This window comes from Ursus maritimus, unplaced genomic scaffold, assembly GCF_017311325.1.
Source record: "Ursus maritimus isolate PB19 unplaced genomic scaffold, ASM1731132v1 scaffold_29, whole genome shotgun sequence".
NCBI classification, from domain to species: Eukaryota; Metazoa; Chordata; class Mammalia; order Carnivora; family Ursidae; genus Ursus; species Ursus maritimus.
In genome coordinates this window covers 25,558,365-25,572,214 of record NW_024425452.1, presented here as the reverse complement: position 1 = coordinate 25,572,214, position 13,850 = coordinate 25,558,365, and the positions used below count along the sequence as shown (strand labels likewise).

At 41.8% G+C, this 13,850-nt stretch overlaps 1 protein-coding gene across 1 annotated transcript in view; it reads right to left on the bottom strand.

Moving 5' to 3' along the window:
* Nucleotides 1-13,850, bottom strand: part of KCNQ5 (potassium voltage-gated channel subfamily Q member 5) — a 489,866-nt gene that overhangs the window by 83,163 nt on the left and 392,853 nt on the right. Inside the window, exon 6 of the mRNA XM_040643667.1 lies at nucleotides 3,653-3,763. Coding sequence (XP_040499601.1) covers nucleotides 3,653-3,763 — 111 coding nt within the window. The remainder of the gene's footprint in view (nucleotides 1-3,652; nucleotides 3,764-13,850) is intronic.

The following is a 13,850-nucleotide window of genomic DNA, read 5'->3' as shown; positions in this document are numbered from 1 at the left end:
GTATGTATCATGTGTGTGTACATTACATGTAAGCCACTCATGAGCAGCATTCAGATTCTGTAGACAAGAATTTAACAGCAAGAGCTACCATTCCGGGGCACTTATGTGAAATGAGGTTTAGAGTCAGATCCCTTTGGAAAATAAAGACAGATCCTACATAGCACGAACTCAGCATTTGCCCAACAAACTAAAATGTGCTAAAAATCACACTGGCATTGCTTAGAAACATATATTAGTAGTTGGCAAATGTTTACTACGTATCTCTTGCGCCAGACTGTACATTACAAAAGTTATTAAACCAGCTCTGCTCATTGTCTCATTATGGCTCCATTCCAATTTTCTTCCACCTCTTTAAGTACACAGCTCAGTGAACCTAGCTAGAAGTCTGCTAAAATAAAGTCCATTATGTTTTATATATTTAACTTATGAAGCTCTATGTGATATATACGTACATAATCCTTGTGCGGTCCCTTCAAATATCAACATCGGTATGATGAAAATTCTTAGAAACTGAGTTCTGTTTTAATTCATTATCTAAGATCATGGGACTTAAATTTTTAGGTTTTACGTTTTAGTGCTATGTTGAGAAGTGCTACATAAACAGTAAGTACAGAGAAAATATGGTTCGGTAAATATTTTAAATATTCATCCCTTTTTACTTTCTGGATTGAAGGAGCCCACTGTGCATCTCACACAGGCACACAGGCTCGACTGAACGATGCTCTTCGCAAGAAGGAAGGGAGCATCGGAAGAGGAGAGAGGCCTGTGCCCGAGAGACGCTGAAGAGCAGAGTGCCTCCGCCTTGCTGGGCCTTGCTGGGCCTTGCTGGGCCTTGCTGCGGGCCTCAAGTGACCTCCCCGTGGAGTTTGGGAAGGGGGGCCTGGGGGCCTCTGTGATGTTCGGGAGAGTCCTTCTGCTCTGAAGAAAGATGGGGGCAAGGCTCTTCTCTGTCTTGGTCCTTGGGTTTCCTGGGTGGGAGGAACCCCCAGCAGGGATGGCTTACGACTCACCTCTAACTCTCCTAGCAAGATGTGCTCTCCTAAATCTTAATCACACAACGCTGTTGCAGGCAGGTACATAAGACATAATGGCATTTCCAGCCACCCTGTTTTTTCTTTTTTAAGGGTATATATGGACTACTGAGTCTTTCACTCCATAAATAAGAACTCAGCACCTAATGTGAGGTTGCAATAAAACATTGCAGTAAAGCCAACTTCTCTTGGCACTGTCAGGGAATGTTCTGTTCTGTGCAAGCAAGTTTTTCACATTTCCAACACATATTAATTTAATTTGCATATATGAAAATTGTAATCACTTTATTGGGAAACGTTTCCAAGCATGACTACTTTGTCTCTGACCTTTACCCTAACAGAATGACACAGTTTAAGCTTCCTGCGGTAGTCCAGAGTCTCGTTATGGGGACTGGTATTTGGCCGGGCTGGATGCAGCCAGCTTCCCGAGGGGGGTCGACCCTAACACTAACTGGCCCCAGGTCCTTCCACATTTCGAACACTTGCGTCTGCTTGCCCCTTACAGACTTTCCCCCTCCTTTCTTGTTAGTCTTCCACCATCTCTTCCTGTTACAATGTTTGTTCCATCAGCCTACCTCTCTATCTTTGTTGTTTATAATCTTCAGAGAATTGTGAAACTATGTAGCTCAGCTTACCAGAATTTTCTCTAAATTAAGAACAGGTTATGAATTAGGTCTCAAGAGGTTCTCCCATGAGGGCAGCACACGCACTGCTGTTGATTTTAACAGCCCAGAGGTTGCCTCCATCCCTGTTCGTAGCTTTTCACTGGATCACAGAGGTTGTTTTCTATGTGGTCTCAGGATAAGCATAAACACAAAAGCAGCAGCTATTCTGGTTAAAAAAAAAAAAAAGCCCAAGAATGTATTTTATTATTTCTAAAAGTATTTTCATGTAGGGAATTTGATTATTGAAAGACTCTCTGCTCTGTTCTGGATTGTTTAGCTTGCCAGATAAGTTGATTCTGGATAAGTGAGATGTTTTGACTCTCTTTGATTTTGTCACCTCATAAGAGGAAACAATATATCTGGATTCATACAGAAAATGGAAAAAATACTTCATGAAAGTTTTCTTCATGACAAGCATTTGACTTATATTACCACATTGGTCTTCACAACATTTCTCTGGGTGCCATAATTCTTCCTCTATCTTACAGATGAGGAAACATACTCAAGGTTACTGTTATTGGCTGAACTGTATCCTTCTGAAAGCCATACGGTGGAGTACCTTAGAATGTGACCTTACTTGGGGATAAGGTCTTTACAGAAGTAATCAAGTTACAAGGAGGTCATTAGGATGGGCCCTAATATAATATGCTTGGTGTCTTTATGAGAGGAAATGTGGACACAGACAGGTACAGACCATGTGAAGATACAGGGAGAAGACTGCCATCCATGAGCCAAGGAAAGAAATCTGGAACAGTTCCTTCTCCCATGGCCCTCAGAGGGAACCGACCCTGCCACCTCCTCGATTTTGGACTTCTGTGAGGTAACAGATTTCTGCTATTTAAGCCAGCCGGTCTGTGAAACCTTTCCAGCAGCCCCAGCAAACGAACACAGTCACATTGGTAGTGCGTGACAAAACCATGTAACGTGTGGCTTTACACTCAAGCTAAGAGCTAACATTCAAGCGCTTGCATCGTCTTTTCAGCGTCTTCTCTGTGGTCCTGTACGGTCTGGGGCAGAAGCAGCTGGTCAATCCAGAGTTGAGCTCTGGCCATGGGAACGACACGAGCATCCTCTGCGCTCATTCCCGGGCAGAGGAGGAACCCTGTGAGCTAAAGGCTGGGGTGCCAAAAATCCCTAGTCCCTTGGCTTCCTTTGGAGGGGTGCTCTGGGGTCTCCGCTCAGCAGAGGCTGTGACGCAACTCAGCATCTGTCTGGAGCAAGAGTGAGGCTATTGTTCCTTAAGCATGACTGCTGCCAAGACCGCCACGCTCCTTTTTGTTGGCTCTCTTCCCCTACAAGAGGTGGAGTGAACGCAAGTGAGAGTTTGGGGATGGAGGCAAAGTGTAATATTTTGACCAACTGCCTCTGAAGAAACAAGAGGATAAAATGATCAGAAAGCAAACTTCACCTGTTAAGGAGAAAATAATCAGAAGCTTGGGAGAAGATAAATGTGCTCTTCATTCTGATAAAATGCAGAAGCTGTTCATTAGGAAAAATCAATGACGATGACAGAAAGAATAAATCATCTGACACATAGAAACCCTTTAAGGTCATGTGCTTTTCACTCAAATGGATCTGGAGAGGTAAATATGCCACTTGTCACATCTGTCTCTTCAGCAGCACACGTTAGAAGCCAAAATGGAGAGATCAGTTTAAAAAGAAGGTATCTTTAAATCTTTACACATATTTTAAATGCATTAGTAGCACGTTGACTGAGAGGTGACGCCATCTGAATTATTATTTAGTCATTAAGACGTAGCAGGCATAAAACTCCCAGGTTGAGCATCTCCAAGGGAAGACCATATTTCATAAATTTCCCAACTAGATGTACGTAGAAAAGTCAACATATTTGTAAGCGATACAGATGTGTTCCCGGGCATTCCAATTTATGAAAGCTCATGCTAATAAACCTCTAAGATCTACTTTAAATTGCTTTATTTTTGCAAAGATACTCACGGCAGGAAGTGCAAAGAAAGAAATGCCAAGGAGCGCAAAGCCTGCAGAAAGCAATCTTCCCAGCCAAGTTAGGGGAGTTTTGTCTCCATAGCCAATCGTTGTCAATGTAATCTAAAAACAAAATAAATATAACGTGCAGCTTAAGTACTTGAGAGGAACGTTAGGACCTATGAACAGGAGGCAAAGCAACGTTTCCACTAAATCATTATTCAACAAGCCTCGTTGGCGCATTTTATTACTGTGCTTTAATTTTCCGTGACGCATAACAGAGCTTCTCTTTGTTTAAGGAAGGGAATAACCTACATACTTGTTCCTCCCTTATAACACAATTTTCCATCTTTTCTAAGTGTATTCAAAGAAAGGTTATTTAAATAAGTGGATAACCATCAGTGATACAGAAATGATAGCACCGTGGATTTAGGACTGGATCAGTACACAAAGCAATAATTTATGTTAATTAAGGCTGTCTATTTATTACCTTGGCAGGCATTTCCTGGAGGTCCAGTGTGTGCAAGGCACGTGTTATGATTTGTAGTGGAACAAAAATGAGAGATACATAGTTCTTGTCCTAAGATATTTATGGCGTTAAGAGGGGAGACACATCACACACAAATCATTAAAACACAAAATAAGGCAAGACAGGTATTATGATGGACGCATATGTAATCTGCTATGGGGATTCAAGGAACCGATTGATTATCACCAGCTTGGGGGGGGGGAGGTCAAGGAGGCTTTACTAGGGACACTTCAGCATCCCTAGGCTTTGAAGGAGAAGCAGTACTTTCAGAGGCAGAAATGATGAAGAGGGCGATCTAGAGAGGGAAAAGAGGTGACCAGCTGCACAGCAGTGAGGACAAACAGGGTAGGTTCTAGAAAGTATACATTGTTCAGATGGGCTGGAGCATGGTTGGTCTGAAGACCATTAGTGGAAGAGGAGATTAACTAGATATGCTAAAGCTAGATCAGGGAGTGTCTTGGAAAAACGGTGTTTGGATCATGTCTCTGCAATGATCAGACTGCTCCGGGATCTTCCCATGAGTCTTAGAACAAAGTCCCAGCTCCTCTCGAGGGCCCACAAGGTTCTGCATGACCTGGCGAACAATGGGGTAAGTGAATTGGAACTGTAATGGAGGGCAAAGTAAAGAGGTGTGTTAGGAAGTTCAATAGAGATGCATTTTTTAATTGTCTGGGATGAAAGGGAAGACTAAGTCAACAAGGACTTAAACATTTCGAGGGGGAGAGGGTTGCGCCATAAATAGAAACATGATAATGGGAAATAGAAGATTTTAGAGCAAAGACAGAGAGTTTGGTTTTGCAGATAAGTGTTTTTTAAATGTTAGCACGACTCTGATCTAGAAATGTTGAGCAGGAAATTGAGATAGAGAACTCAAGTCTTGGAAAGAGAGAGATTGGGTTCGGCATGAGATTTGGGTTTTGGAATCAGGCACAGGATGATTGTTGAAGCTTTGTGAATAAATGAGACTGCAAAAGCTGCAAAGAAGGGGTCCAAGGACACCTCGGGAAACAGACATTGAAGGAATGGAAAGGAAAGGAAAGTCAGAGAAGAATAAATATTTTAAAAAGCAAGGGAACTAGAAATGGGTTATATAAATGGAAACTCAATGGAGAAAAGAGAGTTTCATAAAGGACCAGGTGATCCCTGGTATCACAGTACCATAGAAAACAAGGACAAAGTGGACTGAGAAAAGATACTGGATATGGAGATAGATGGCCGCTGATTTCTAAGAAAGCGGTTGCTTTGGGTTTATCCTCTTACCTGGGCTTTGAGGGCAGGGTTACATTTGAGAGGCAGAAATGATACAAGGAGATGATGCTCCATGATGCCAGACCTTTCAGAAACTTTCAACTCAGCTGCTGAGCCCTTCCCAGCTTTCTTCTCTTCTCACTTCCATGGTTTTTCTCCTGATATCTCCATGGTTGCCTCTCTAAGATCTTCCTGATTTCACCCTTGCTTACTGTACTTTGACCACAATGTCCTTTCAGCTACTCAAATAGGCCAGGCTAGTTCTGCCACAGGGCCTTTGCATATCCTGTTTCTTCAGCCAGAACTGCTCTTCTCCCCACCCTTCCCAGAGTTCCTTCTCATTCTCAAGTCTTATCCAAAATACTCCATCATCAAAGTGGCCTTCCCTACCCACCCCATCCACAATAGGGCCTCCAGTTCTTTCTATTTCAGCCCCTTGTTTCTTAATAGTGCTTACCATAAGTGGCAGATTTCTGTATGTTTCTTTGTGCAGGGGTCCCTGTTTCCTTTACCAGAAGGGAAACCATGTCGTTATTATCTCGCTAACATCTAGCATGATGCTTGCCACAAAGTAGGAGGAACTCAGTAAATATTTAGAAAATAAATGAAGAATCCTTTCAAGAACATTAGCAACAAATGGAGTGAGAAAAATAGGGCCAGAACTCCCAGAAATCTCTGACTTGAAGGTGGGCTTTCTAGGGTATATTTGTGCATGTCTGCTGAGAGAGTGAGACTGAGTGGGGAGGAAGAGTGGTAGTTTTATCACAGGGTAAGGCAACCATGGAGGAAGGAAAATAGGATCAAGGGTACAGTTGGAAGGGTTAGCCTTGGCAGCGTGGACGGACGTGTTTTCTGTCATGGGGGAAAGATGTGGACACAGTATGAGGGAAGTGAAGCACTGGGAATGCCTGAGTTGGTTCTCTTCAAGTCCAGTAAAGGCGAGGGTGGGGTCAGCTGTGGGGAGTGAAAAGCTTAGAGCTTGGGGCAGTGACAGTGTGAGAGGGTGTCAAGGACAAATCAAGAGGTTTACAGAACAGGGGTGGGGGTTGGGGGTACTTATCCAAGGTTGGAGAAAGGGAATTTGTAGTAGAACCTAGTAGCCTAGTTCATCACACATCACTAGCAGTATGGGGGGTGCGGCTCTCCAAGGCATTCCTTGAGACTGCAGAAAAAATATTCCTGGTTCAATTGTATTATAGGTTCCTAATCTTAAATATATAGGAAAGATTTTAATCTACATTTTTTCTTCCAAACAGCTTAATCCTTTTACAGCAGTTTAATCATAATAAACTGAAGGAGATATTTCATGGTTGGTAACAGCAATAATGATACATTTCATGGTAAACTTTACATTCTAATAATACAGTAGTCCCCTCTTATCCATGAGGGATACATTGCAAGACACCAATGGATGCTTGAAGCCACAGACAGTACTGAACCCTATATATACTATGTTTTTTTTCTATACACACATACCTATGATAAAGTTTAACACATAAATTAGGTACAATAAGAGATCAACAATAACTAATAATAAGAACAATTACAACAATATACTCTAACAAAAGTTATGTGAATGTGGTCTCTCTTGAAATATGATACTGCACTCATCCTTCTTGTGATGATATGAGATGATAAAATGCCTACGTGATGAATGACGTAGGCACGGTGACATAGCGTTAGGCTACTGCTGACCTTCTGACTAAACGTCAGGAGGAGGACCATCTGGTTCCCAAGTGCAGATTGACCGCACGTAACAGAAGCACTGGAAAGAGAAACACGGATAAGGGGGAACTACCATTCATTTGCGTTATTCTCCTTGGCTCATTGCTCAGAGAGTGGGTTTTTTTTAAAAAAACCACTGCTTTTAAGTCCAAAAAACGAGACACAGCAACGTGACGATGTGCCCGGTGTTTCATTTTGAGTAGAGAAGAGTGCCTGCTCTCTCTCATTCTGAATTTAGAGTTGCCCTCCTTCTTACAGGCGTGCTTTGTCAGGGAGAAAAGAACCCCATGAACTCTGAGAGCTGCCCCCTGGAGCCCCTTGGGGGACGGCAAAGACCCTGCCCACCTTCTCTCAGCACTCGGTTCAGGCTGGCAGGTGACCACGTGTGACTGGCTGCAGGGGGCTGGAATGGCTGGTGGCCACACTCAGGTCCAACAACTTCCTCCACTCCAATTTCAAAGTCTCTCCTCCACGTTGCTTGGTTGAAAAGGATCTGGCAACAGGGTAGCAGTTTTGTCTCAGTCCATGCTGGGGAGCGGGACTTTCCTTTGTTTCATGCCTGCTGGGAGCAGGTCACTTTTTGTGGCTGCAAACGGGGCAACTGGGCTCCCTGATGGGGACAGACGGGGATGAAACTGACATTTCTAAGATGCACTTACAATAAAACGAGCGAGCCGTCTTTATGAATTTACACTGTCCCATCAGCTTGATCCGGTCGCTGACTTTCTAAGCAATGACCGGTTGCACGCGGTGAAACCATCTCAGATGAGGCTGGCAGAGATGTTCGTTGATTTTTCTGGACTTTTAGGTCAAGTTGTCCTTGAAATTCTGGTGTGTCTCCCGGAACAGTATAACTACATTGTTTCTTTTCTTTTCCTAGCCTCGGGAATGCCCTGCTAATGATTATCTGCTGGTCCTTTGTCCATGAACTGAGTAGCAGAAGCCCTCGTGGGGCTTATTCTTCCACCCTTGTGCCAAACAATAAACCCATTGCGTTGTCCAGAAATCTTGTGAATCTTCCAGTGGCTGAACCTAGTAATGATGAGTTTCACTGGGATCCGAAGTCAGAGAAAGGCAGGCTCACACAGAAGCCCGAAGACACCAGCTAGTCAGGGGAGCTCCTGGAACAGCGGCTTGTGTCAGAGAAACTGGACAGGCTGCCTGTGTGATCTTCAGGGGCTGGGGGAAAGCCACCATATTGGACGTAACTCCATTTTGGACCTACTTCCAGAGCTTAAAAGAGAGATGCTGGTTAACGTATGCTGAATAGATTAAATTTTTAAAATGTATTTATGAATTTACTAATGTACTTACATATCGATTATTGATTCTTACTGACTTTTGACTATTGTGTTTACAATATCCTTGGAAAGTCTGTGAAGTTTTGAATTTACTTATAAACATTAAAATATAGATTTAAAAAAATGTCGAATATCTCTTCCAGTACAGTCATAGGGAGATGACCAGTTTCACTGAGTGGAGGATGCCATTTATCGCCACACTTGGGACCAGAGGTGGAAACTGGCAGGTGCCTTGTCAGGTTGTAGCCGGACGAGACGGATCGGGGTCCGAGAGGGACCGGCCCACCTCAGCCTGCTGCTCACCTCAGCCGACCTCAGGAACGCGGGCTGTTTGTGCTGTCTCTCCCGTCGGGCATTTACTTGAAGGTGATTTGGCAGATGGAAACAGTTCAGATAAATTTTTGCCCTCATATTGCACGTACTCGGTTGCAGCCACGCAGGCGAGAAAAGATATTTTCTGAAAACTCTGAGGGTTGCAAATGTTGGTATAAATGTGTAATTGTGGTAGCAAAGGTGGACTGGGGGTCCTTGGTGTGCTTCGTCATCGAGAAGTCTTCCTCAGGAATAATACTGCAGAACAAATGCAAATTGTGGCCCAAGCTTTCTTGATTTTTCTTTCCTCTTCCTTTCCTTTCTTTTTTTGTGGGATGGCAGATGCTATGGTCAGATTATAATTTGGATGCTGGGTAGGCTGTAGTTTTTTTTTCTTTTTCCTTTAATAACAGAATTAATTCCAGACCAGTAGATATAAACTCATCCTTCTTCCCTTCAAGTAACAAATCAATAAACATTTATTGGCCTAATTTTGAGAATACAATTATGACTACTAGTTTACAGCTAATTCATTCATGTGAACGAGTTAAGAACATACTACTTGGAGATTTCCAAAGCACAGTATAATTTCCCCATGAGGCGGTCCTTCAAAGGAGGATGATTCACATGAACAGTTTTTCAGCAATCTCTTCCCCCACCCTCTCCTCTCCTCTCCTCTCCTCTCCTCTCCTCTCCCCTCCCCTCCCCTCCTCTCCTCTCCTCTCCTCTCCTCTCCTCTCTTCTCTGTTCTTCCCTTCTCTTCTCTTCTCTCTGGGCTACTTCCTGAACACCTAGTTTCAGGGAATGGGTGGTCTAGAACCTGTGTAGAAATTTGTTCACCATAAACTAGATGAGACAGGTTTTGAGTCTGCTGTTTGCAGACGTCATCTCATGGTGGTGGCGTCATCTAATGTGGGAGCTGCTGTGGCAGGCAGCTCGGGGCAACAGCATTCTCCGTTGTTCTTCCAGGCTCGTTGTCAAATACGTAACAACAGTAGGGACTAACATCTGTCCAGTGCCCGATAAAGGCCCTACATATACTAATCGTGTTTACTACGCATAGCAACTTTGTGTTTGGGTAATACTATTTTCTCAATGTTAGAGACATAGTAAATGATTGCTGAATACCACACCTCTGCTAAATCACAACGACGGGGCTGGAAGCCAAGTCTCCTGACTTGAATTCTTCTGTTCTTTTCCATACAGTATGCGCTCAATGTTTATAGACTAACACTGAGCAAAAGTATTCAGAGCCATGTGTGAGGTGACGTTACTAATGGAACAGACTTCTTAGGAAAGGCTTCCCTGACGAGGCTTATGACCAATATATTTCATACATCTGTGCCATCGGGTAGGCACAAGACTTGCAGATGCTCACAGCAGCTAAGATGTTTCAGTGGGTAGCAGCTTGGGTGTGTGTGTGTCAGTTTTTGCTTGGTACTTAATAATGTGCTTGAATAGTTAGGGGTTGGTGTGTTGATTATCTCGTGGCCAAGTAAGGTTTTGATACCATCAGATAATGCTTTGGTAGTGAGAAATAATTGTTAACTTTTATTTAATGTACCAACACTGAGTCAGAAAACAACAGCTTATAAAAGTTGCAGAAAACATTTTGTACTGGTGAGCCCAAGGTAAGGAGGGTTGATTCTCAGTATTATGAGACACAAGGGTATTTTTGTTCATTCCACAAATTTACACCATTGCTTGTTCTTAGATTTTGCAGGGGGATGAAACTCATGACATCTATCGGGGCTGTACAGCCTGCTGAGTGTACCATCCACTACACTATCCATAGAGCCTTCTATGTTATTGGCTTTGATAAAGACTGAAGGTTTCCAGCATGAACTCTAGGACTAACTGGCTCATACCAAATTCTTCTACATGCCTGAAGTAATCATATCAAGCACACGGTCCCAGGTGGGGACTGTACTCGGATGCTGACTCAAGAATACTTGTACTATTTGCCGCTGTATGCTTCTTAATAAACAAACCGCCCATAACATTGTCTTCATCACAGAAATAGCAGTAAGCAGAGAACAAACTGGCCTTCAAGAACAGATCAGTATCTGGCAATATTACTTCAGGAAGACCTGATCTTGAGTTATTTCAGAATCAATCTAAAGCAAATCAAAAGGAGGAAAAACAATAATAGGAAAGAAGAGGTAATAATAGGAAATAACTCCAGGAAGACTTGTTCTTAAATTATTTCAGAATAAATCTAAAGCAACCAAAAAGGAGGAAACTAATAATAGGAAATAACATCAAATGGAGTTCTGCCTAACAATCAGAAGATCCTCTTTTCCTGTAGCTGCCAGTGCCTCAGCCATGAGAGTTACTTCCCCTTGACCCTCTTCTACTTCCTTTGTCCCGAATGTGCCTTCAGAACTGAGAACATCTTTTCATCATAACCCCCAATCCCCAAGCCCCTTCTGTGCTTAATCTGTGAGTCTGCCATGAAGTATATAGCTCTTTGTTCCTTTTGTTAGAAAGGTGCTTCCATCTAACATCCATAACGATATGTCTATGCCAACAGTAGCCACCATCTTGGATTGGGCACTGGCTGTGGTCTGAGTACCAGGCCCTTTATACCGATTACTCCACTTACTTAATGAGCTAAGTGTTGTTATTCAATAGTATAGAACTGTTTTCAGGGGTCAGAATTCTTTGAATTGTTATTGGCTTTGAGTAGTGCTGATCACACCATGAATCCCTCCAAAAGTTGGTCTTGGGGCTAGCCCTCGCTATTTTCTTCATGAGAGGAGGTTACTACTTAGTATTCAGAATTGACTGAAATATTGTATCCATAAGCCATGAATTGCATTTTGATACTTAATGTCAATAATTTGGGCTTTTTTAATGAAGAGAATTTCCTATTTTTTAATTGAAGTCTAACACTTAGAAACACTCCAATTCAGGATGCTTTCATTTCTCTATTTATTCTGGATACTTCCATAGTTAGCAAGGTGTCCATTGTGTGCAACATGGACAATTTTAACTAGAAAGTATTCGGCCACATATTTATTAAGGTCTTGAACAATATAAAATAAAAGATATAGTGTTCTAAATTTATTTTATTTCACACCAGAGACCCAGTATATGTTCTTCTTATAAAGAATAGAAATAGGGGTGCCTGGGTGGCTCAGTCTGTAAAGCATCTGCCTTTGGCTCAGGTCATGATTCCAGGGTCCTGGGATGGAGCCCCGAGTCTGGCTCCCTGCCGAGAGGGGAGCCTGCTTCTCCCTCTCCTTCTGCCTGCTTCTCTCTCTCCCTCAGCCTGGAGCTCCCCCGTTTGTGTTCTCTCTCTCTCTGTCAAATAAATAAATAAAATCTTTTAAAAAAGAATAGAAATAATAAGCACTCTTGTTTGCTTTTTTGTGTATTTTTAGGCTTTAGACAATTTCATTAATGACTCAGTTAATATCAACAAACCCACTGCGGACCAACAAGGCCTTTTCCTAGAAGCTTGACATCTTAGAAGATTTTTACTTTGGTATTCAAAACCAGATTTTTTTTTTAATGGAGACATAATTAGGCCATTCAAAGAACCTGTTAAGCACAGGTTAAGCTTCAGTCAAAATAGCACTACTGAAATGGAAATCAATGAAAATATGTTGCTTCCCCTCTGAAAGTCACAGATATGACCTTTGAAAACCTGCCACGTGGGTTATTCTGGCAAAAGAAATAAGCTAGTGACTAAGTGAGAAGTATATTAAGAGTTTCCCACACACTGTTTAACATACAATACAGCACTTCTGATTAGTAATAAGGAGAAAAGGAAGAATATTGGAAAGAAAGATGAAGAGCTGCCAGGCTGAACTCATCAACGACCACATCTCAATGGGACAGGTGCACCTGAACGTCTCAAGAATTTAAGTACGTTAGAATTATCAAAGAAAAACAAAAACTAAACTTAAATTCAAATTGTTGCTTTGAAGCCTGGGATAATAAACTGTCTTCCCCTTGTTAGCTAGAAGAGCCTCCTATTTTCTCAGTTTACACAGTTTATCACACAATGAGTCATAAATTTTCACTTGCATTCTACATATAAAAGGTATTTTAAGAATGTCACATGACTGCTCTTTTTCAGGTTTTCCACCTTCCTTCTTTCAAAATGTCCATTAATGCTTGTGGGGTAGGAGGGAGGAGCTGGGAACCAAATTATTACACCACCAGATTGCTTTTTTACCAATGGCATCTTGAAGACACTGACTTTGATAATTTAAGAAAAAAATCCTAAACCAATAAGAAATGATTCTTATTCATTTTACTGCTGCTGTGTGGCCAAGAAACATACTGAGTTTTGCTTAATATAAGCCTGACAAATTTTCTTTGTCCTTGACAAGAATTCTAGCTCTCACTGATGTGCTTTTGATGAGTAGCAAAACAATGCAACAATTGGTAACTTAAATCTATGTTCCATAAAACAAACAACCAACTTATATATATATATATGTATATATATTTATTTTCTAAATAGGTTCCATGCCCAGTGTGGAGCCCAATGTGGGGCTTGAACTCACAACCCTGAGATCAGATCTGAGTCAGACCCTTAACCTACTGAGCCACCCAGGTGCCCCCCAACTTATAAATATTTTGACCACAGTTTAAGAAAATGATGTATTTTAATTTTGGTGACAATCTAGCATTCAAGAAACATTACTAATGATTTATTAGAGAACTTAACTTTGTTGGACCAAAGAGATCGGTAGCTGTTTAGACAATTATAAATGCTGTGCATTTTCACAAAACACCCTTTTGGGATGTCTTAAGGAATAAAATAAAAAGAAATATAGTTTCTATATTGCAGAAAGCATTCCCCCATCCTGTGACATTCTTATTAGGACCCATGTTTCAATGACTGTTTTATAAAGTCTTTACAATGCAGACAAGATTTTTTGCTTTAATGGAAAACTACGCCCTGTGTAGAGCACACACTTCCAGGTTATCGACTTTTGACTTTATGGGGCCCTGCATTTTTCATGGCTTTGAGCTATTTTGCAACTGGGTAAGTTGTAGATAACTAGTAGCATTGCAAAATAATTCTTGTCTATAGACATGTAAATAAATTCTCTCTAGGGGAGGTTTAATTGACTTC